This window comes from Pseudorasbora parva, chromosome 2 (assembly GCF_024679245.1).
Source record: "Pseudorasbora parva isolate DD20220531a chromosome 2, ASM2467924v1, whole genome shotgun sequence".
Taxonomy (NCBI): Eukaryota; Metazoa; Chordata; class Actinopteri; order Cypriniformes; family Gobionidae; genus Pseudorasbora; species Pseudorasbora parva.
Window position 1 is genome coordinate 42,870,554 of NC_090173.1, and position 26,243 is coordinate 42,896,796.

General features: G+C 38.3%; 1 protein-coding gene across 1 annotated transcript; it reads left to right on the forward strand.

Moving 5' to 3' along the window:
* The first annotated feature begins 5,112 nt into the window (after window positions 1–5,112).
* On the forward strand, window positions 5,113–21,948 carry gpr146 (G protein-coupled receptor 146). Its single transcript, XM_067420586.1, has 2 exons — window positions 5,113–5,414; window positions 19,191–21,948. Exon 2 carries the CDS (start codon window positions 19,233–19,235, stop codon window positions 20,232–20,234), a length of 1,002 nt encoding a protein of 333 aa, XP_067276687.1. The 5' UTR covers window positions 5,113–5,414; window positions 19,191–19,232; the 3' UTR covers window positions 20,235–21,948.
* Window positions 21,949–26,243: the final 4,295 nt, after the last annotated feature.

Sequence of the window (26,243 nt, forward strand, 5' to 3'; positions counted from 1 at the left end):
TTTTTTTTTTAATTGCAATAATATTTCAGAATGTAATACAGCATTCACATTTGTTTAGTTTTTTCTGATCAGCCTTGATAAGCATAAAAGACCTATTTCATATATGAGTCGCTGACTCATGTAAAGATAAGGCTTTAGTCCATGCATTCAGTTATCCACACCCACCATTCCAGATCAGATCAGATCAAATCAAATCATGTCCTTTTAAGGTAAAGAAAAATGCAGTCAGTTTCCCATAAATGAACTGATGCTTGATGAAAAATTATTACTAGAAGAGTGAGCGTCAAGTGAAAACATGGTTTGGTTCATGGACATTAGAAAAACATATTTCTTTTCTGCAAGTCTCTTTATTTAAGTATTCAAAGGCACATTGTAAATAGAAGAGACTTGCAGTAAGGAATATGTTTTTCTAATGTCCATGAACTGAGCCACACTTGTCATGCTTTTCAATGCTACACAATGGCAGTTGAAATATTACTTAATAATTCAGCCATATACTCTATGTTTGAACCAGAAACGGATTCAAAAGAATACGTAATATGTATCGTTCTCTACAACTTGGGTACATAACACTAATTTATATAGCCTTTGGATTGACTATGTTATCAAACAGCTAATTAAAGTCAGTAAATTGATTGGTTACCGCTATGGTTACGTTTGTGGTGTAGGAAACATGGGTGGTTTCAAACAGTCTTTAGAAAAAAAGAAAAGAAAAAAAAAAAACCCTGAGGGGAAAATATTCAGCAATAGTCTGATGAATTTGCACACGGTTTGTCTCAAAGCATATTAAAAACTCCACATAGTAGAAAAAACATTAAAAACATGATTTTAACCACAGGGGGTCTTTAAAACAAGTTCTAAAGTTTAGGCATGTTTAGATATTTCTGATAAAAAAAAGTGATTTCTGCATTCAACAACATTGCTCATTTCAAAAACGTCCATTATAAGAAACGTGAATTGTGTTTATCATCATCCTCTCAACATAATGACCTACTGTAATGATGAATAATTCTCATCTCATCACACGTACTGCAGTCCCTGTCCTGCCGGTACGCATTCACTTATGATTAAACATAAAATACTAATTCTTTAATATCTCACAGGCAGCTTGAATGAAACTAAGGGTCGTGTCATCTATTACTTTGGATAAATGTGATTTCGGCACAGTTCAGCAAAGGCAGCCAGGATTACGACCCATGTGATTTGCAAATCACTATTATAAAAATCCACATCAAAATGTATTGAACCAAATTCAGGTCATTTTAAAAGAGATTAGGCCAATTGTTTGGAGAAAAGGGTGGCACTGACCTTTAATGTTTCTGCTGCACAAGGGTTTGAAGCAGAAGGTAAAGGCATGTAGGCATGTCTCTACACCTCTGCCTTTTTAAAACTGAATAAGATTAAACAGCCATGCTTCATTCTTTATCTGCATTCATTCATAGCGTTGCAGATACTACAATGATAGCAACAAGGGGAGGACCCAGAAGTCGGCGTGGTTTTGAGAAAAGGATAAAGTGGTCGCCATTAGTGGAAACAGACCTAGTTAACAGTGGTCATCGCATAACCACAAGACTCAGCCCGCAGGATAATCTCTTACCATAGGCTCCACAAGAGCTGCTGAGTCAAAGGATTGTCTGACTATAAAGAGGTTTCCTCCATACGACCCAAAGCAATAAAAATGCACTTATCCTGTAGATTTCTCCATACTGTGCCTTATCTTAGAACTGTAAAGAAAATTCTCACATTTAAAACTGGGCATTCCTAGGTGACGCTCAGTGTCGACAACATGCTAATGCATTAGCGGTGGACTGATCGATAAGTAAATATAAACATGGAAGTTTGTATTCTAAAAATAAAGTAGCTGTGTTTCAACTAGAACGAACATTAGGTAATTACAGGCTGTTATAAAACGTCTTTCTGGTTCTCTGTCGGTCAGGATTTCAAAATGTGGGTCATAAACAGGGATGTACTTAGAGTGGGTCTCACTCACTTCTCATAATCTTTAAGCTTCTTTGCAAACTAGACACAATATGAGAGAGAACCACGAAATGTTCAGGAAAGCAGAACAATAGACTTCCCTCCCATTCTTGAAAGTAAGGTGAAACAGGAAACAGATTTACTACATGATAATGAACACATAAATGAATAACTCTCAAATGTTGATTAGAGCGTGTATCGGTTGCCATTGTCAAAGGTTAAGACTTTAAATATTTTTTAAAGATAAGTTTTGTTTGTGTTCGTTCTCGATTTGTGTAATGAGAGCTGTGGGTCACCGTGTTTTATTCTAATAGTCTAATGCTTATTTGGACTGGTTGAACGGACACATGCTAATCCACTATCGCTCTGGATTATTGACTCGAGCTCTGTTGTTGTGTCTGAAAAAGTTAGACTGTGTTTATTTTTATATTGTGTGGTTGGTTGGTTTTCTTGTTTATAATATATAAAGTGGTTTGAGTACAATAAAGTAAACTTTGCCTTCAGATATAAATTTTGCAAAACACAAGTAAGCTATTTTCTTAGAATATGCAATATGCAAGACTTCCTAGAACTACAAAAAAGTGCAATAAACGGTTAAGCAATTTGCGCTACAAACCAGTTTGATTATGATAATTCATTAAAAGAGTATGATAGCAAATACCAGTTTTCAATATCGAGCAGCATAACAGTTACGTTAAAAATAAGGTTGATAACTGGCAAAAAAAAACTGTATGTGAAAAAAGTAGAATGCCGAACTCACATTCACAAAATGGTAGCCAAAAAATACAATAGATGACCTAAACTTCTGGTGGGATTCAGAAGTGTGCATACAATGGATTCTTTACTTTCCCATGATACCATGAGTGGCAGTGTCACATGACAAAGACAGTTCAGATTGAATTTATGCTATATTTGATGGAACATACTTTTTTAAACAATCATAAAGTTCCAACTCCAAGAGTATGCAATTTCAGACACAGCCATGGTATTATTATATCAGTAACTCAGTCAATTGCATGACACGACAAGGCAGACCCACATCAAATTAAATTCGCTGCCGCTAGAGTGTGTCTTTGGACCTGTCCCATATGGCACATTTCATGTGCCCTTGGCTTTTGGTCTTGTGGACTTACAATGGCCATTGCGTGCGCATGTCTGTTAAGTCCACAAGACCGTAGGGTGTCCAATTCGTCATTTAAGCTACGCAGAGGACTTCTACCCGGCAGTCAAAGCGGGATTACGTCGTGAAAGTGCGGACTCAGAGGAAGGTCGTGAGGGTTTGGGGTGCCATTTGGGACAGGGCCTTTATTTCTAGGCTAGGTCATGTGATCTCACCAGAGCAGAACTCCATGTAGAATAAAACCACTTCCTCTCATGAGTGTGTTTAAATTGACTTGACATTTTTTTTTTTTTTGCAAAACATTGCAGAGTGTACCTTTAAAACCCAGCTAATCTAAGCAATATTCTGAATATTAAGGTATTATAAAAACCTAACTTAAAGGATTAGTTCACTTCAAAATTAAAATGTTCCTGATAATTTACTAACCCCCATCTCATCCAAGATGTTCATGTCTTTATTTCTTCATTCAAGTTTTTTTCTGTGAAAATCATTACAGAATTTTTCTTCAAATAATGGACTTCAATGGCAACCAACGGTTGAAGGTCCAAATCAGTGCAATTTTTAAAGGGCTTGAGAGGCTACTTTTTAACCTCACATGCACGACTTTGGTGTTGTGCTTCTTCACGAAGTCAGAAAGGTCACACACATGGAGGGGGTGGAAGTACCAACCCCATCTTTAAAGGTGCACAAAAAATAAAATAAAATCCCCTTTAGAAAAATAAAGGATTAAACAACAATGTCAGGCAATTTTACAGTTGGAGAAGAACATGAGAGTTTCAGCACTGGGTCGGTAGTACTTCCACATACATCACATGCTTTTCCGATTTGATGACGTCATATGCAGTGAATAAGAAAAAAAAAATGCACATTTGAGGTTAAGAACTTGAAGAATATAATTGTTTTATTCTTTTTTTTTAATTACTGATTGTTTCACTGGATAAGACCCAGCTGGAATAGTTCAGTCTCTGAAGTAATGCGAAGCCCTTTGAAACTGCATTGATTTTGACCTTGGTAAATGGACTGCATTTATATAGCACTTTCAACAGACCCTATGGCCATCCAAAGCGCTTTACATATTGCCTCACATTCATACACGGACAGCGATGTCAGCCATGAAAGGCACCAGCTTGTCGGGAGCAGCTGGGGTTAGGTGTCTTGCTCATGGACACCTCGACACTTGGTCAGGTGGAACCGGGGATTGAACCGCCAACCTACATAAACCCCGACCCACTGCTGCCCAACCGTTGGTTGCCATTGAAAACCAGTAGGCCTATGTGAAGAAAAATCCTTGAATATTTTCCTCAAAAAACTTAATTTATTTTCGACTGAAGAAAGAAAGTTATGAACATCTTGGATGAGATAGGGGTGAGTAAATTATCAGGAAATTTTCATTTTGAAGTGAACTAATCCTTTAACTTAATACATTTAAAACCAAATGTTATACTTGTTTTCTTCAGGCATTTTTATCAAACTAAAAATACCTGAGTTTACTATCTATACACAACCACATCAAACGCAAGTAGGTTAGTTTCCTCATCCAGACTACCGGTGTAAAATGGTCTAATCCTCTGACCTGCATCAAAGCCTCTTCTGTGGCAGCCAGTTTTTGAACACCACAGTGAGTGACTGTGCTGTTGAAAGTTGCTGTGTGTCACCCCTCCCTCCACTACACTCGTCCAATGACTGCAAACCAAACGAAATTACAAATGCTACTATGGTACGGGCTATGCTAATGAATATTAAGAAGGTCGTGCTCACGTTGCCTGGTAACCATCCAATGGCAAAGGCAAGGTTCATGCATATGCATGATCTTACGCAGGCGTTGTTCTGTAACCTTCCAATTGCGAAACGCCTGTCTAATGAATATGAATTAGCTACGGGGGGCTTTGTTTTGTTACTGTCCAATAGCGGCTGTTTTGTGTTATGAATATTAACAACTAAAGTTTACCGTAGTAGGTTTCATAATTTTGCTTTCGGGCCTCTTGAAGAGGACTGTGGGGGAGGGTCACGTGACGTGTGTACACACTGTAGAGTTCAGCACCACTCGATTTTCGTAGTAAGATCATCAGCGTCCTCCCCTTTCCAGAACAAGCTTTGACGGACCAGAGACGAATATACCATTTGCAACTGTGTTTACGCCACATATTGGCGAATTGATCGATCGCATTTTTACTTGTTTCATTTTACACGAAGTCCTGGAAGTCTAGCTACCGATTTGGGAGCTTTTGTCAAAGTATCCGAGGAGAAATGTCAATGGAAATACAGCAGAACCCGATGCCTCCGTAGAGCTGTCTCAGTGCCAAGAACTGGTCCTCTGGTGAGTAGGTTAGCCAATACCTTCCCTATATTGAGTTAAAAGTTGTTTTTAAAGTAGCATACACCGGTGTATTTCGCCAGGAGTGATGGGAGAGCTCGCTAAATCAATCACAACCACGTGAGACACTTTATAACAGTTTACGAGTGGCATGTGTGACAGTTAAATTAAGTAAATCTGCAACATCAGACAGGTTCAAACCAAGCGTGTAATGCCCGGATGAAAAACAAACCAATGATAATCAATGTTCAGTCAAACATACGATTCTTTTTATTCAGTGTATGATTTTGTTCCCCGCTGTAACGTTATGTCTAGCCTACAGAATGAATATTACGGTTTGTTTTTGGGATTATGGCCAGGAGAAAAAATGTGTGTGTGTGTGTGTCTATAGGTATATATATATATATATATATATATATATATATATATATATATATATATATATATATATATATATATATATATATATATATATATTGTGTGTGTGTGTGTACATTTCGTAATGTTTCGTGATGCTTTGAACATCCTGAAAGCATCAGCACAGCCTGTAAGGAACACTCTGTACAAAGCTTCTCAATTTTAACTTTTATTTTGAATTAATATTATAAATATAAAACCAAACCAAGGGTATCAGCTAAATAACGCACTAACAAATTAAAAGTGGTAAATTGATTTTAAACTTGTGTAAGCTGATGTGAAAGTTGCTTTTTCTTATTGACTTATTAATGACCAGTGACCTTTGAGAAGAAACCTAAGAAACCTAAAACCTGTTTTGTTATTTAATTTACTTTTGTTTTAATATTTACTTTTAGTTTTGGTCTAGAAAGAGTAGCACATATTGTTTCAAACCACTAACCCCATTAATATTGTGTAAAAGAGAAAGAAAGAAAAAACAAGACCATGTTGTATTGTGTTTGCTGGAAATGTAGTCTCATATGACACATTTGTTTATTTAGCAATGTACGTTTGTAGAAATGATGTTGCTGGGAAGTGACATTGACTTCTCATTATTGCCTAAACAACCAAAAATGTAGAGGCTACGTTATGGTTGGATCAGGTCCATGTAGGACTTGTACTAGGATGGCAATGTGCCTTTGAGTTCTGTTGTAAATTGCAGACGCCATATGAGACAGCTGAGAGAAGCATGCCTCTTTGCCTACAGACATCGGCGAGCGCTTTACTCTCCAACATAGTCTGGACTGTCCAGCTGGACATGAGAGGATTACATAACCTGTTATCCAATTTTCTCACACAGTTGTCAACTTTGATCTCTCATATTATCTTCAGTTCATGTATTTCATATTTTCCTTCCACATATTTATCAGTCGGATGTAATATATGTGGAGATATTTGTATATAAAAAAGGGACACCGATGACCCACAATGCTAAGATATGATGTACGCACCAAAATATAATGTTCACCAGTAAAATGATGCAAACAAATTGTGCTATGCAAATCATACATGGATGACCGCTTTGTATAACCAGGAACGCTCCTGCAGTGAATTTGTTTTTCTCTGTTCGAGACTGCCTAGCGATTAGACCATGCATGAAGCAGCCAGAGTGATCTCTCCTGCTGATGACTTTACAAAGAAGTGCTGAGAGAAAATGTCGTCCCAGGGGTCAACACAGCTGAGGTGGTGTCAGGACGACTAACACTGAAGGTGCAGAAGGTTTAATTGAGACGTCATTTGTTGGTGTTTCGCAGCTTCATGAAAGTATTGCAGGCCTTAGACAAAAGTCCTGGTCATCAGTTGTCCTGCTGCTTGTATGTGATGAAAAGCATGGAAGAATGAATGGTGCTCTGGGAGGATGAGAGATTGAAATGGGTCAAGTCAGTGGTGAATAAAATTACTTGTAGATGCAAAACTCCAAAGATCCCTCTGCAACATACACACGTTCAAACCAGACACATTTTAACCATGAGCTCACACAGTTGTGTATCCACTTATTTATTTGACATTTTCAGCTTAATATTAAATATTTGTATTCGATATTTATGAGGCACACTTTGATCTCTATACCAAGATGACTACTACTACTATTTCTGCCTGTTGCAAGGGTAGGAAAATGGCTGTTGGCAACCCTCTATGGACACAATAAAGCTCCAGATTGCAATTGACTAGTCATTTTTTTATTTTACTCGGCTGACTTTTTTACATAAAATGCAAGAACAATGCAAATTTTTTAAATCTGCACAAATGTAATATTAAATCTAACTAACAAAATACAGACAATAGTACAAATAAACACAAAAAATAGATATAAAGGCCTGTTCACTCCAAGAATGATTGATAACTATATTGGCGCCCACAACAGCTTGTCTGCTGCTTTCTTGTTCCTAAAGCAGGATGAATTCTGATTGGCTGTCAATGTTTTTATCGTTCATCAGTTAGATAAAAATCGCTCTGAAAGTGATTCCAACGATATCGCTTCTCTGTGATGTTATCGTTATAGCTGTGGTAGTCTTTAATATTGAGAATGATTTTTAGAACTATATCCTTGGTGTGAATGGGCCTTTACAGTAGTTAGATATAGATTAAGTAGATTATGTACAGAAATTGAATATAGTAATCAAGTGTAAAATAACACTGCACAGTCTTCACTATATAAATTATATATAGAATTCTTATTAAAGTTTCAAAGGTTATTCAACCAAGAGCATTGAGTTACTTCTTTGCAGTGAGTCTGTTGTTTAACATTACAAACACAGACAGCAGCAGGAATAATAGGCTACTGTCACTTTAAGACATAATACACATTATGATACATTAAACATTATAATTATATTATATATTATATATATTATAATTATATATAATACATTATACTGATACTGTATGCATTTTATTTCTCGACTGTTTACGTTCACCTAACACATTGCTGACTATGTTTACTAGTATACCACCCAAGACAAGAATTTTAATATAATTTTGTGTGAAATTGTCTGTTCAAGCACAAGAAGACATGAAGCAGCGTAATTCAGTATTCACATGCTGTCAGATGGAGTTTTCTGGGCAATTGCTTTGGATGTGCAGTTTGCACACACAACGCACGCGAGTTTTCTTCTAATTTTTTTTTGTGCTTTAGTGTTTAAATTGGCAAGGCTTAAAAACTCATGCAAATTATAAACTTGCATGATGGCGCAGCACTGGTCCGATCAGGACAGTGCAGTTCTGTCAATGAGCCCAGCATGTGCTCTGTCTGTCTCTCATGGTGACTGTGTGTGTGTGGTAGTGATTTTAAAGTTGTAATTGTGTATAACGCATAACGATGACTGTAAAATATGTATTTTAGGTATGGAAGTTGTATTTTGGCTTGTTTTGGGCTATTTTTGCAAAATTTACTTGAAATATAAAACTAAACTTTACTGATAATGCACGCAGATACTTCTGAGAATGTTCTGACAATTGCACTTTCTTGAGTAGATATTTTGCAGTACTTTTTGCAAGTGCCAAAAAACGTATGCTCTATATATGATTGAATGAATGTAATCCGGTTTTAGACTAACACATTCGCCATGTTATCATTATTATGTGACATACCGGCGTCAGTTGCGTTACTTCACCGCCATTCTAAAATCCTCTCCCGTGGCCTCATGGGATAGTAAAGAGTTCAATTATACACATTTCAGAATCTCGCAGGAAGTAGTAGGTCATCAAAGTCACCATTCCCTGTTTGACTACTGTGAATCCGGACATACTTCTCTTTTCATATGCTGAATTATGCGATTTCGGATGCAGCTCAAGTGTGCTGCACGTCCTGAAAAGTGAAGTCGAAACATTTAGATCGCCCCCTGGTGGCTGGCTGCAGTATACGTCATAAATCCCACCCTCTCCATGTAATCTGGGGGAAAAAAGTACTTTCCAAAACTTTTTTTTTTTTTTACAAAGATGGTATATAAACTTAAATATATAAATATATATACGGTGGGTACTGAAAGTATTCAGACCCCATTACATTTTTCACTCTTTGTTATATTGAATTAAAGGGTTATTTCACCCAAAAATGAAATTGATGTAATTAATGACTCACCCTAATCCCTAGTCGTTCCACACCTGTAAGACATCCGTTCATCTTCAGAACACAGTTTAAGATATTTTATATTTAGTCCGACAGCGTATCTAAGTGTATGCACTCTATACTGTCCATGTCCAGAATGGAATAAAAACATCATCAAAGTGGTCCATATGTGACATCAGTTAGTTCATTAGAATCTCTTGAAGCATCGGAAATACATTTTGGTCCAAAAATAACAAAAACTACGACTTTATTCAGTATTGTCTTCTCTTCTGTGTTTGTTTCAATATCAATAAGATATTCAATATCAATGATTCATGAACGCATCTTTATTTGAGGTTTGAAAACAAACACAGAACTAACTGATGTCACATATGGACTACTTTGATGATGTTTTTATTCCCTTTCTGGACATGGACAGTATAGTGTGCATACACTTAGATACGCTCTCGGACTAAATTTAAAATATCTTAAACTGTGTTCCGAAGATGAACGGAGGTCTTACGGGTGTGTGGAACGATTATAGAGTCATTAATGACATAAATGTAATTTGTGGGTGAACTAACCCTTTAAGTTAATTGTTTTCTCATGAATGTACATACAGTACCCCATATTGACAGAAAAACACTGAATTGTTGACATTTTTGCAGATTTATTAAAAAAGAAAAACTGAAATATCACATGGTCCTAAGTATTTAGACCAGTATTAGAAGCACCCCTTTGATCTAATACAGCCATGAGTCTTTTTGTGAAAGATGCAACAAGTTTTTCACACCTTGATTTGGGGATCCTCTGCCATTCCTCCTTGCAGATCCTCTCCAGTTCTGTCAGGTTGGATGGTAAACTTTGGTGGACAGCCATTTTCAGATCTCTCCAGAGATGCTCAATTGGGTTTAAGTCAGGGCTCTGGTTGGGCCATTCAAGAATAATCACAGAGTTGTTTTGAAGCCACTCGTTCGTTATTTTAGCTGTGTGCTTAAGGTCATTGTCTTGTTGGAAGGAGAGCCTTCAACCCAGTCTGAGGTCTTGAGCACTCTGGAGAATGTTTTATATTAATGGATATCCCTGTACTTAGCCACATTCATCTTTCCCTCTATTGCAACCAGTTGTCCTGTCCCTGTAGCTGAAAAACACCCCACAGCATGATGCTGCCACCACCATGCTTCACTGTTGTGACTGTATTGGACAGGTGATGAGCAGTGCCTGGTTTTCTCCACACATACTGCTTAGAATTAAGGCTAAAAAGTTCTATATTGGTCTCATCAGACTAGAGAATCTTCAGATGTTTTTTTTTTAACAGACTTCATGCAGGTTTCTGTTGGAGAGAAGGAGAGGCTTCTGTTGGGCCACTCTGCCATAAAGCCCTGACTGGTGGAGGGCTGCAGTGATGGTTGACTTTCTACAACTTTCTCCCATCTCCTGACTGCATCTCTGGAGCTCAGCCACATTGATCTTTGTGTTCTTCTTTACTTCTCTCCCCAAGGCTCTTCTCCCCCGATAGCTCAGTTTGGTGAAGCTCTAGGAAGGGTTCTAATCATCCCAAATGTCTTTCATTTAAGGATTATGGAGGCAACTGTGCTCTTAGGAAACTTTAGTGCAATAGAATCGTTTTTGTAACCTTGGCCATATCTGTGCCTTGCCACAATTCTGTCTCTGAGCTCTGATTAAGGTGTAGAACCATCTCAAGGATGATCAGAAGAAATGGACAGCACCTGAGTGTCACAGCAAAGGGTCTGAATACTAAGGCCCATGTGATACTTCAGTTTTCCTTTTTTAATAAATCTGCAAAATTGTCAAAAAAGTATGTGTTTTTCTGTCAATATGGGTTGCTGTGTGAAAAGAAAATTAATTTAAATGATTTTATTAAATGGCTGCAATATAACAAGGCATGACATTTAAGGGGTCTGAATACTTTCTGTACCCACTATAAGACTTTATATATATATATATATATATATATATATATATATATATATATATATATATATATATATATATATATATATAGTGAAAGTGGAGACACGTCATCCATCTATTTTATAGTCAGTTATTCATTGTAAATTATATGGTAATTCATTTTTTTTTTATTTAAAAAATTATTTTGCAGTATTTTACTGTATTTTTAAAATTACATATAACATTTATTTTTTTAAATAAACTTTAAATAAATGCAGAACCTTGTATTTTTGACTGCAAATACCTCTTCTTCCTCTTAATCAGCTTTCTATTTCCTAAATCCTTGCAGGTGAAACACTGAAGGGAAAAATGCATTGTAGCATGGCAGGATTTGACTACAGAGTCCTCATCAGTCCTCATCTTCATTCACTATTAGTTACCTAAACCCTTGCAGCACACATGCACACACAAAGCTCAGAAAATGCAATCATGTGACATCACTCAGCTGATTCTGAGAATTTGCAGTACATTCCAGTGGGGATACTAGGGGTGTGGAGCAGCCCTCTTTTAATCAGCTGGGCGGTGGGTTAACTACTCTGAAAGTGTCAAGTGCGTTTAGTTTTACTCCCACAGTGCTCTTCATCCAGATGCATGGTCAGTCAAGATTTCTTGTTGTTTGTTTGAGGGAGGTACAGTTAATAACAGGGGTCATTGAGAGGTACACAGTGCGGCGGAGTGGATGGGCACTTAACCGGTGCAGGCGTGCTTGCTCATGTTAGAAGATCCATTTTCTAAATGACACGCTTTTATAGTAAGCTGTTAGCTATACCTTTTGAACCCGCTCAGGAATGCTTCTGTCTAACAGCCTAGACAGTGTTTTGTCATGGTCTCTTGTGGAAGACAAGATGCTGGTTGCAAGTTTAAAAAAACATGGATGTGGATGTGCAGGATGGTTAAATAGTCGTCTATCAACCAGCCAATGCTATACAATTATTATGGTTGACAAGTTGTATATAAAATGTACTTCTTTTTTTTTAATGCTTTTATTCAGCAAGAAATAAAAAAAGTTTTTATGGCATAAATGTATTAAATTCATCAAAAATGACAGTTAAGACATTTGTAATGTTGCTAAAGATTTCTGTTTTAAATAAATGGTGTTTCTTTTGAACTTTCTATTAATCAAAAAATGTATCCATGAAAAAATGTAACAAATGGGTCACGGTTTCCACAAAAATATTAAGCAGCATAACTGTTTTCAACATTGATAATAATAAGAAGCACAATCTTATTTCTTGAGCACAATCATCATATTAGAATGATTTCTGAAGGATCATGTGACACTGAAGGCTGCTGTCGGCCCTAAAAATACCGGACTGTTGTATTGTCCAGACAGCAATGAGTAGCTGATTTTGAAAAGATTTCTCAGATGTTACCGTGCCAGTGGATGTGTTAATACGGATGCTTTTAAGAGTTTTCTACTGGAACACAGCAGTATTGCCCTTATTTGCACTATTGGTTGCCATGGTCACAGGAAGAGGAAGAAGGGACAGGACAGGACGATGAGTGTTTTAAAGTGAGAGATAGGGAAACAGGTAGCGGCTTGGCTGCTCTATTGTGTTTTCTAGCAGCAAAGTTCTTTTGCAAGATATTTTGTTTCTTTGAAAGTAATTCATGTGGAAAAGTCGGCATGGCCTTGGAAACATTATGGAATCCGACTTTTACACCTGCCCTTTAGAAACCATGTCATCACGTATTGTTTTCCCACGGTAGTTCTTTTCTACTGTGGCCAACGGTGTTGCTTGCCAGTGAAGAAAACTATTTAGCCTTTAGTTTTACCTTTAGACGAGAGTTTAACCCCTTTTAAATGGATTGTTCACTCAAAAAATAATTTACTCTGCCTCATGTTGTTCCAAACCTGTATGACTTTCTTTCTTCTGTTGAACACAAAAGAAGATATTTTGAAGAATGTTTGTAACTAGACAGTTGACAGTAGCCATTGACTAGAGATGTTTAGATTGATGCTGAGGCTTTTAGGTCAGGTAGAATCTGCGATCTCTGACCCAGTTTGTTTGCTGGCTTTCATGGCAGCAATACGCTGTTTTCCACCAACTGGCAACCCTGTTGTTGAAATACTATTGGCTAAATTAGCAATGTGCATTATCACACAGACTAAAACAAAAAAAGACATTCTGCAGTGTTTAAAGTATCCCCCCCCCCCAAAAAAAAAAAAAAAAAAATGTGTTGATATCATGTTTGAGTTCATAAAGTTCACCTACCAAAGACAGTTTGAGAGGAACTTGCAGAGTCAGCTGGCATTGGGGTTGACGTCGCCAACGAGCACACACTTCCAACCAATCAGCGATCAGCAGGCAGACGCGCTCATTCATGACTGACAGGTTTTTATTGCGATAACTCATAGCTGTATATTCAAGTTATCGCTATGCAAAAGTGCTATAAATATACAGCGGGGACAGGAGTTACCAAATATGAGTTGGCAAGTATCTACAGTAAAGAGTTGGAAAGTGATCCAACATGGATTACACCTGTGGTGAGATATGTTGACAGGAAGACTCTTTATAAATATAAGCAACTCTAAGAGCACAGATTAATAGCTTGAATTGAAATCGAATGTGAACACTGAGCAGAACATCTGCAAGTTTTAAACGGTCTAGACTACACTCTTCTCGTCCCGGCAGCTGCTGAAAGAGGTTTGAATCAATGATTCATCCAATTTAACTGTGCTAAGTGCGTTATGTTCTAGGTACTTCACAACGTAACATTACTATAGTTCTGTCAAAGCGCAACACAAAGGTACGCATTCTGTGTTTTTTTTTTTGTTTGTTTTTTTGTCGCTGTATTATCGTACAGTATTTTGGCAGTGGTGTGTGTAAAATTTATTAAATGTACAAATGTGTGTAAAATGCCTGCTAATTATGTTGTTTTTTGCTGCTGCCTAGGCATTTTAGTCATATTTGCTAATGCTCTTTAAAGGGTAACTCAACCCCTGTTCAGAGCCTAACTCCACCCACTGGCAATATTTGAAAAATGCTCAAAGTTGGCAAAGCCCAGCGGAGACAGAGGGGCTGAAAGGGGGGACATGCACCTGAGACCCGCAGTGACGGATTTATTGACAGCTGTCTGACTCGCAAAGATGGAGAGTGACTGGAGCGGTCGTCTAAAGTAGAGGATTTTTCTTCCCCACCTTCACCTGAAGTAGAGGAGGTCTGTAGACACAGGGACAGAGCCTTATTAATCGAGCCGTTGGCTCAAACTGCGTTAACTCCCGATGCTGACGATGCTCATTCATTCATGCTAGCAAAGCAAGCAGCGCAAGAGAGAATGAGACTAACTAATATATGAACACTGAACAGTCAAATCCTTATATTGAATATATGGTGTAGAAAAATCTTAGTTTTGCCCTCTAAAGGTTGAGCGGCGGCTACTGCAGTCGAATTTTCCTATTGGACGTTGTAGGTCATCGTGACATATGATAGTACTTTCAACGGCTCACTACCACACCCTTGGCATGAGCTCACCCAGCCCACCCCCCCAAAAAAGGAAAGTTTTCCCATGATCACATGATGAGTACGGCTTCACTCCAGTATGAGCGCTCATGTTACATGAAATAGTAAACATTATGAATGAAACTTACTTGACAGTAGCCGCGTTTCCATTACCCTTCAAATTGCGCAAATTGAAATTGCGAATTGAAAATACGCCCAATGGAAACGCGGCAATTTCGCAAAAACTGCCATATATCGCAAAAAAGTTTTTACGCTCTCATGAGGTGATTTTTCAGGCAATTCGAAAAAGGACATTTTCGCAAAACTGCAATGGAAACGTTTTTTCGCATTTACATGTCACTTGCGTCTGTTGCGGTGACGCATTGCTGCAACATAGGGCCGATATATTATATTTTCCACTCAATTGTGTCGTAATAACAAGATAATGTAGTTAAAAGGACATATATGTTCTCCTAATAAGGACTACAGGCTATATATACTGTAATTAAGACATATATTCAAGAAATGTATTAAAACAGAAAGAGCCAGTCTGTATTTTCAGCCTTACTCAAAGGCCGAGGAAACAGGCCAGCTACGTCAATCCATTCCAGACGATCTAAGTCTGCTTCTTATCTAATAAACAGGCAATTAATTGATGAAACATCGATCAAAATAAAAATACAATTTATACAAAACTAAATATATTTTTTAAGAAAGACTTTCTAGAAAATAAAACTCGAAGTGATCAAAATCATGTGACTCCCCAGGTCTCAAACATATTACGATTCTTACTCATGCTGCTCACTTTTCATAACCAACATATAAATTAAAATAATAATATAACAGGCTAATGTTTAGGCCTAAACGTAGCCTATTTAGTTTCGTAGTTAGGCTGTTTCCTTTAACCCACGGCCGTTAAAAGCGCAGACGTTCTCAATTTTTCCTTCTTCCTTTAAGAAAGATGAAACAATTCACAATACTCTTGTCATTTTAAGCTATACAGATGAGTTCAAGACATAATTATAAACTATAAACTGTCTATTTTTATTTGTGGACTCAGGGAACTAATTATTTTTTCTTTTCCAAAGCATTTCTAAATTCAGTTCAAATGCCAATCAAACGAAATATCTAGCCAAAATAACGAAAGTGGTAAAAATAAAAAAAACATTTGAGTTAACAAGCAAATTCAAACATTTCGCTCTACTCTATATGCGTCAACCTGGCGCGCGTAAAAGTCGATCATTCTTTACAGATGACGGTTCGGTTTGGAGAGAAGACGAGACGGAGTTCTTTATTAAACTCATAAAAGACAATATAGGATTACAGTAATACTGGATTCTAAACACAGAAATGCTATATTATCATGAAGACCTTGAAGCAGATCTGACACACACACACACACACACACACACACACACACACACACACACACACACACACACACACACACACACACACACACACACACACCTCATATCCGTGCCGCTTAAGTAACCTAAGGGGCTTTCCTTGCCATTAATGCTTGGATAACACATATGTCTCCTTCCAATAAAAATAATGGCTAGTGTGATGGATGGGATATACAAACCTACCAAGTGCCATCATTTTGGAATGACATATCGTGAGAGGAAAGTGATATGTTTTAGTCGCATAACTGCAGCTATGGAAACGTGGAAACGCTGTCATTTCGCAACAGTTTTTTATCCACATTTAAGAAATATCGCAAAAGTTTTTCGCAAATCTGTAATGGAAACGCAGCTACTTTCTTTCAGCATTCTAAGATATTTTTGCTGCCTGTCATGTCTACAGATAATGTTCATACTTCAGACGATTTCAGGCAAACCCTGACAATTGTGGTTGCCGTGGTAAGAAACAACAATACCGTAATGTGCTGGCGTATACAGTCTTAACTTTTATTGGAGGAATTCTGTTTATAATATGCTGTTTGAACTTATTGGTCTTGCGCTGCTTATTGATTAAGTTCATTTGAATAAATACATTGCATGTATTTGATCTATTTTAGTGCTCTTTTATGTCCAGGTACAAGTCAATGCTTTTTCTCTTATCAATTTGCACAATAAACATGGGTTAAAGTTCTTCATTTTGAGCCCTCAAAGTGCACCAGATTGATGCATTTAACCTTAAACTGTAAAAAAAAAGATTCCCGGGTGCATCCCCCAAGAGAGACAGATGTCCACCCAACATGGCTTTACAAACTCCTGTGAGAAAAACTGATAATTGTATTACCTTTACTCCAGCCTAGTACAACAGTGTTCCTTTCAAGTCAGTAAAGCTGTTAAAGCTAAATTAAAATGTCATTGGACAAACTAGATTTGGGCTAACCTCCGAATATTTACAATGTCTGGCTCCGCACCTGGCAGATTGATTGGTTTAAAGGAAAATCTTTCATATACTGTTGTTTTTTTATTTAGTTTGTCTTCCCCTCAGTAAAAAAACTTCAGGTTGGAAGGTTGATTCTGACACGACACATTTCAAAGTGAAATAAATGGCTGTAGCATTGTTTTCCAGAGAAACTAATATGTGAAGCATGTTTCCTAAATATCTGCAAACATATGGTTGTATTATGCTTTAAGTGCTGCCATGAAGATATTTACTAGTAGTTATATACCGGTTAGACCACAACATAAAGTGCTGCACATACAGAACTGTTGAGGCAAAAACATGCGGGTTCACTATAGGTGTATGTCTACAAGGTGAAAAGGTTAAATGACTTTATCCACCCTCTAGTGAGAGCCACAGTGGAACAATTCGCGGCTGCCTGTCTCCAAGCCAAAACAGCCGATCTGTGACTGTTACGTAAGCAGACATAGGAACACTCACTCAACAGTCATTATATCTGCTCAGATGTGCTCAGCATTGTCTGGGAAGACTCCAGCTCTACTACCAAATACATGCTGACATGCACACAAAAGCCAGAAGCCTTGTATCAGAAAGCTTGATCTGCAAAATACGTCCTTAAGACACACACACACACACACACGCACGCACGCACGCACGCACACACACATATATAATATGACTATATATAATGACTTGGGCTGTCACAATTGTCATGCAGATAATTTCATTGATGTTGTTATTATGAATATATTGACTTAAAATATATTCTATATTCACTTCAAATTAATTTAGATTGGATGTGTGAATTGGAAGTACACACAATGATTTCGATTTATCTCAAATAAACAGTAGGGACAAATAGTTGTGGCTAGCACACATTTTCATCACATATAAAGAGCCAAGGTTCAAAATGTCATTTCAAAAGTGGCTTGTTTGCTCTCTTTCTTCCTCAACTTTCCTCTATTTACAAATTGTTTAAATACAAAAGACAAGGAAGCCAATGAAATGAAATAAAACAATAATGTAGCCTGTGTGTGTAATCATACAAAAGTGTTGTTCACATTGTGTTCAGGGAGAGCGTTGTGTTATTATCTTTTAATGAGTGAACTGCAGCGCAGCTCTCTGCTTGTGCCCGCGCTGTGACCTCACCCTGAACTCAAACCTCACACTGTGCATCCACTGCTCCCTTGACATGTCACATCTCATGCCATAAATCTGCACGCCTCACAGCATCAGAGCTGAATTATGCCATGCTTTGGTCACAGCACGTTCATAGTCACCGCCCAACGAGCCAAGGTGCTGAGCTGGAGAGGTGGATCGTATTGTCATGGAAATAAATGTTGGATGTCATAATGCTGCCCTTCCTCTTTTTCGTACAACATGAACCTCAATGGCACGTGGTGACTGGGATGAAATCCTTGTGTTTTGCTCTTCAGTGCAACATATTGTGCTGAGTTGTATTCAGTCTGTAAGATGCAGGGAAGTGGAAATAATGGTGTTTCTCCAAACCTATTGTTCGTGTCTTGTCTGTTCCGGTTGTGTATGATTGGTTTTCTTCTCTTTGTGATGGCATAAAACAGCAGCAAGAAGGTTTTTGCTAGCCATTGATCAGGAGACACATAGAACAATTCTAAAATGTAGCATTACATGTAATTAATACATAAGTAAATATAGTAAAGTTAAAACCTAAAGAAATGATCAGTGCGTCTGATCATGGGAGAGCATTCTTTGTCACCTGTCCATCATATTGTTCATTCCTGCTCTTGAAGTTTCAACTTCCTGCAGAGTTTAGCTTTATCCTGAATTAAACACTCCTGAACTAGATAACCAAAGTTTTCAGGATCACTGGAATCTCCCAGGCAGGTGTATTGGAGCTGAACTCTGCTGGAAAGTAGCCTTCAAATAGCTCCCCAGATCTTTTCGGTAATAAATGCATTTTGATTTATTTTTTAAACAAACCAATGCTTTAACATACTGCTCCTGTTTTTTTTCTTACAGCTGATTTAGAAAGACGGAGCAGACATCTTTGGAAGTCTAGCAATGTGGAGCTGCATGGTTTACAATGAGACGGACGACAGCGTGGACCTCCGGCTCTGCCAGGACTTCGGACTCATTCTGTCTGTCTTCTCTCTGGTGTACCTCATAGTCTGCTTTCCGGTGGGGCTTTGCTACAATACCCTGCTGGTGGTGGTCAACCTTTCCAACAAGGTTACCATGACCATGCCTGATGTCTACTTTGTGAACATAGCCATTGCTGGTCTGGTGCTCAACTTGGTGGCCCCAGTAGAGTTGCTAGGCCCCAGTTTTACACGCTGGCCCATGTGGGAATACAACAATGAGATCTACATCACCCTCCTCATTCTCTTCAACATCTCCTCTCTCGTCATCATGTACTCCACTACCTTGCTCAGTCTAGACTATTATATTGAGCGGGCTCTCCCGCGCACCTACATGTCCAGTGTCTACAACACCAAGCACGTTTGCGGCTTCATCTGGGGCGGTGCCGTACTCACTAGCTTCTCTTCGCTGCTCTTCTATGTGTGCAATCACGTCTCCACTAAGATCATCGAGTGCTCCAAGATGCAGAACAAAGAGGCGGCTGACGCCATCATGATGTTCATTGGGTACGTGGTGCCGGCAGTGGCCGTGCTTTACGCGTTCGTGTTGATCCTCCGCATCAGGAAAGAGTCCACGCCTTTGGACCAGGACTCTGGGAGGCTCGATCCCTCCATCCACAGGTTGCTGTTGGCCTCTGTGTGCATGCAGTTTCTTCTATGGACTCCATACTACATGACCTTACTGGTGCACACTGTGGCTGGAGCTCCTGGGAGCCATTCCAACAGGCAGCACCTCACCACATACTTCTTCCTGAGATGTTTATCCGAGCTGCTCGCCTTCTGCAGTAGCTTTGCCATTCCCCTCATGTACAGGCAAATGAACAAGAACTTTTCGTATAAACTCCAGCGCCTCCTAAAGAGGCTGCACTGCGGGGACCAATCGTGTCCTCACGAACACTCGACAGTACAGCAGGTTGTCACATGAGGGCTTGTGTCCAATCGGACCTCTGCTTCTCCATCACTAGCACTTACTCCGAATCCACAGAAGTAGAGCCAGCACATGAACCTGGATATATGTTGTGTGCGGAAAGGAAGTATTTTTCTCACCACAAGGAGTGGCATGCGTCTCTGTGAAATTGTGGAACCTCTGTAAAACTTAACTTTATTTGTCCATCTCTGTGGTGAATGGGCGACCAAGAAGAAACCACTAAGTGCTGTTTTCGTGTAAGCTATGTCTATTCTTTGGGTTCTTGGGCCTGGGGAAATCTCAACCCATCTGATGGCCCTTTCGGTGGAGGGGGAAAATGTTGAACGTGTGTAATCTGTTACAGAATATGTGGCATAGCCTTCTAATGTGATGCTTTTAGACCATTCCATTTTAGCTCAGGCCACACTTTGCCCCAGACTCTCTGTGTTGTGATGCACAACACCATAAGCTCTTCAGTCTATATTGAGTTTTCTGGTCACACTTTCTATAAAAGCTCTCTGGTAGACACAAGGAAACGCAATATAATTACCTCAATTTCACACACCAATGGGCATTACATTGGAACGGTCTAACCAACTTTTACAGCACCCAGAAATAACTCTGTGATATCAGGGAGCGGGAAAGATGTGTTTGTGTGTGTGTGCGTGTGTGTGTGGTTGTGCGTTCTCGAGTGCTTGCTGCTAAGGTGATGTGCATCATAACTGCACAGCTGCTCAGCCATATTAAATCCAGTCAACTGTGTATACCTTATTCAGTCGAAGCTATAGAAATTATCTACTATACAATGGATCACAGTTTTAAGGTCACTAGTTACTCAAAATTTAATCTTCTTTATTAAATACCTTTTCAGTCATTAGTCTGTTACTACTGTAATTATTTTCCATGCACCATGAGGAAGTGCTTAATTCACGTTTGAAATGTGAATACAAGCTCTATCGATACGATCAATTTGATTTCATTTAACAGATTTACGCTCAAGAAGAAACCTGCTCGGATTTGTTCTGGAACATGCAGTTAATGATTTTCAGACGTATTGATCTGACTAGCGCTTCTAAACGATGAATCACATCTGGATAGCTTTTCCTTTCTGATGTGTATATCCAAAAGAAATAGCTTTTATTGAGATTAGTTGCATGCATAACTGAATTGTACGCATATATAGAGAAATATGCGTCAGTGCTCTCAAACTGGGAGAAAATCGTAGACATTTTCAGAAAATAATACTGGCAGGATGAGAAATAGTACAGTTTAAGCTAGTAAATGGTATGTTATTATCGAAAATGTCTTTACTCTTTTTTTTTCTTGAGTCAGTGGATGCAAAATTAGTATATTTTGGAGAGAAAGCACTGTATGTGAATGGAAGAGTGGAGACATGTCATTTAAAATCCACTTGTGTATGCAAGGGAAAGAATGTATTTAAAGTCATGAAGGGGATTCAAATCAGTTAACCCTCAATCATTAACGATTAAACGGCATCAAAACGCAATGTTATGGCTGTTAGTTTGCTAATGCCAGTATGTATCATATTAGAGATGTGTATATATTGTACTTCAGAGATTTACTGAAAAAAAAAAAAAAAAAAAAGAAAACAGACATGCCATTTTAGAGTACAGTATTATTTTCTCAGAGATTTATTTAGATACTAAAGTGTCAGTCATCCTCTGTCCCATACTGAGTCAAAGACTTGTTCAATAAACTAACATGAATATAATCCTGCTTGGCTCTTCATTGACTCACAACATTTAAGAACATCACAGCTTTCCAAATGACGAATGATGAAGCGTGTTTTGGTTTGCATCAACAAAATGAGTATGGATGACACTCACACATACCAAATAAAATAAATATGGTTTATGTAAAAGATGCCAAAACATATTTTTCTTGCTTGGTGCGAGCCTCAGAAAAATACCAGGCCCCGGGAGCACAAACCACACTAAAATGTTTTTCTTTTTTCTTTTTTCGTTTAGTTGCCCATCTGCAGAGCAGCAACCATCGCAGCCAGTATGTTAAAAGACAGGTTCAGTTGGCAAATGAACTAAAAACATGTTTTGTGGCATATATTGAACACTTAGCAATTTCAGTTTAAAAGGTTAGTTCACCAAAAAAGGAAAAAATGAACACAAATAAAGATTTTTTTTTGAAAGCGGATGGCTGAGAAAGGCTTCATATAGGCCTCCATTAGCATTCAGTACATTCCCACTCACAAGACACATAAAGGCACTAAAAACATCGATACAAAGTCCATCTCACTACAGTGGCTGTACAATAATGTTACAATGCGACAAAAATAGTTATTGTGCGCACAAAAATCAAAATAACGACTTTATCCACCAAGTTATTGACGTGAACTCGACGCATGCGTGAGAATGACGCAGATCCTCCGTTCAGATACATGACCCAGAAGAGGAGGAGCGCCACTATCGCTCGAGTTCACGTCCGAGACCTACACGGAAGACAATAACTTGGCGGATAAAGTCATTATTTTGATTTTTTTTTTGTGCACAAAAACTATTCTCGTCGCTTCGTAAAATTATTGTACAGCCACTGTACTTTGTAACGACATCTTTAATGCCTTTTATGATGCCTTCATATGGGTCTTGTGAGTGGGAATGTATTAATGGCCAATGGAGGCATATCTGAAGCCTTTCTCAGCCATCAGCTTTCAACAAAAATATCTTCATTTGTGTTCCGAAAATGAATGAAGGTCTTACGGGTGTCCAACAACATGAGGGTGAGTAATTAACAAAATAATTTTCATTTTTGGGTGAACTAACCCTTTAAAATGAATGATTACCACAGAATAGCTTGTTAAAGTGGAAACTACAATGAATAAACAATAATTGTTTCCCAAACAATCTCCAACTGCCATTGATCGATAACCAGATAGCCCCTCCCCAAACTCATTTTTTTTTTTTTTTTTTTTAAATCAACGTTGCTGTTGTCAGGTTGCTTAGGAAGCACCAATAAACAGCACACTGTTTTGAAAGTGGGAATATACATTTGGGGAAATCTTTTAGTTTACTGAGATGGAAGCATTTTAACATCAAGAAAATGAGAGGTCATTGTTGCAATTTTGTATGAAAGTCGAATATCTTTTGTTTGCACTTTGAACAGGAATGCACACTTCCAAACCACATAAATGTTCAAGGGGTAAATTGAAGAGAGACTTAGTCTAGTGTCGACTATTTTCAATAAGCATTACTGAATGATTTTCGTAGCTGACCTAAGCTGTAGTGTTGACGCTCACAGAAAATGAATTCACCTGGGTTTCGTTATATACTGTTATATACTCTGTACTCGCAGTGGGGGAACCTCCAGTCAACAGAGTCAGCGGTATGTGTGTGTGAGTACGTCTGGAATCAAGCAAGCTCGGTCAGAGTGGGAGTAGACCGAGGGGCCCTGTTCAGGCCACAGCACTGTGTGCAGTCTCTCCGAAGTGCCTGTGGCGTCCCCAAACCAAGCCACAAAACCCCTGTGAAAGAGGAACATTCTAGACATTCTGAGAATTGTTTTGGCTTCTGAACACCCCCAGCGCAACATATCCGTCTGTCACAACACAAGAACAACATTGTCTGATATGGAACAATGGGTCCAGGCTGAGTTAGATTTTAGATAAGGAACCAATGAAGAAACAAGAGAAATTCCATGCTGTTTGGTGTAATATTTCCAAAATGTATTCTAATGGGCTTTTCGCATTGCGCTTAATCCCAGGTTATCATATGCGTTAGTGCAGTCAGTGGCACTGACCCCACAAACATTAACTGATAACCCCGGCTAAAGTATGAGCTGTGTGAAACGTGAAGCAAGATAACTCAGGAATCCGTTTACTAGGTTTAGAAGGACCCAGGGTTAACTATTTCAAGTATGAAAAGCCCTGAAAGGGTTATTTCACCCAATAATGAAAATTGTGTGATTAATGACTCACCCTAATGTCGTTCCACACCCGTAAGACCCTTCGGAACACAGTTTAAGATATTTTATATTTAGTCCAAGAGTGTATGGTAGTGTATGCACACTATACTGTCCATGTCCAGAAAGGGAATAAAAACATCATCAAAGTAGTCCATATGTGACATCAGTTAGTTCATTAGAATCTCTTGAAGCATCGAAAATACATTTTGGTCCAAAAATCACAAAAATTACGACTATTCAGCAATTTCCTTTCTTCCCTGTTTGTTTTTAATCCTCAAATACAAATTCAAATGGTTATGAATCAGCGGATTGATTCATGATTCGGATCGCGTGTCAAACTGCCAAACTGCTGAAATCACTTGACATTGGTGATCCGAATCATGAATCGATTCACTGATTCATAACCGTTTGAATCTTTATTTGAGGATTGAAAACAAACAAGGAAGAGAATATAATACTGAAGAAAGTCGTAGTTTTTGTGATTTTTTTTAGCTAATATACCTAAATTACTTAATACCTAAACTGGCATTGGCTTTAGCCAGATGAACAAATTGATCATTTTATTTCAAATCAAATTTCAAATAAGGTAATTTCCACCACATTATTAGTTATTTAAAATGACAACTAAAAGTATTGGTGAATTTTCCTGTGATGACCCAATGCTGTACATTAACTATGTCTGAAAAGTCATGCAGTTTTAAGAAATACATAAATGTGTAATAGCATAAAGCTTTCCAGACATATTTTGCAGTAGGGCTGTAACGATACACCAAACCCACGATTCGGTTCGTATCACGATTTTTGACCCACGGTACGATACAAACCTCGATCTGGGGGGGACAAAACAGTTTTATTCTGTACAGTATTCTGTAGCCTATTTTGCCCTCAATACCATATATCTGTATGGTCAATAGGCTACTGCCGACGTTTTCTTTGCGGTACCAATAGGCAATATATATTTAACATGAAGTATAGGGCCTCCTGTACATCAATACCAACAGAAGCGCCGCGTCAGACACGCTTCTGGTGTGCAAAGAAAGAGAAAACGCCACGCAGCCGCCCCGCGAATGACACGCAACAGAAACGCCACGCTCACACCACGTTGCCAGCCGGTTGGGGAAGCTTCTTGAAACATTTACGGCAAATTGTGTGGGTCAACTACACGATTGCCATCCTTGTTCTCCACCGGGTAGCTGAAATGTTGCCATACTGCTGACTTAAAAGTTGGACCTGGACAGGAAGGATAATTCTGGGAGTTGGAAGGGGTGTGTCGCGATTCTGCCTTCTCAGATCGCGATACAGGTTCGTGGACCTGCGTATTGCGATTTCGATTTCATATCGCATATCGTTACAGCCCTATTTTGCAGACATTTTATTTTCATTAGACCCGTCAATCTGTTTTTAACTGGCCATGTTTTTCATTACAGCTTAACTAAATGGAGGCAACACTGCATTAAGGACAGCCCTTTAATTGACCTGGAAGAGAACCATTTATATTTATTTCATGCCTCTGCATGCCTTTGGTTCACACATGCATGTTCAAACTCTATTTGCATTTTATTTTGCCAGAGCATGCAGAAATTGTTTTGTGTTATGTACACGCAACCTAAACAGAACACAGATATGTTGGGTCTGCCAAATACAGAACTGTCAAAGCACAAATCCGCTCAGATGTTTTTCTTTTTTACATCTGTATAGAATAAAGTACATATGGACTGAATAATATAATAGATGCCATACCCTGTTCTCCTTTAATATTTCATGAACGGCAGAACTTAAAGGGACAGTTCTCCCAAAAATGAAAATTAGCCCATGATTTACTCACCCTCAAGCCATCCTAGGTGAACATCACATTCTTCTTTCAGACAAATACAATCAGAGTTATATTAAAAATATCCTGGCTCTTCCAAGCTTTATAATATCAGTGATAGTTGCTCTGTTTTTGAAGCATCTGACCATCAAATAACATGCTCCACGTGACTCCGGGGGGGTTAATAAATGCCATCTGAAGTGAATAGATGTGTTTTTGTAAGAAATATATTCATAATTAAACTTTATAAAGTAACGTTTCGGCTGATCGCCTTCTGTGGAAAA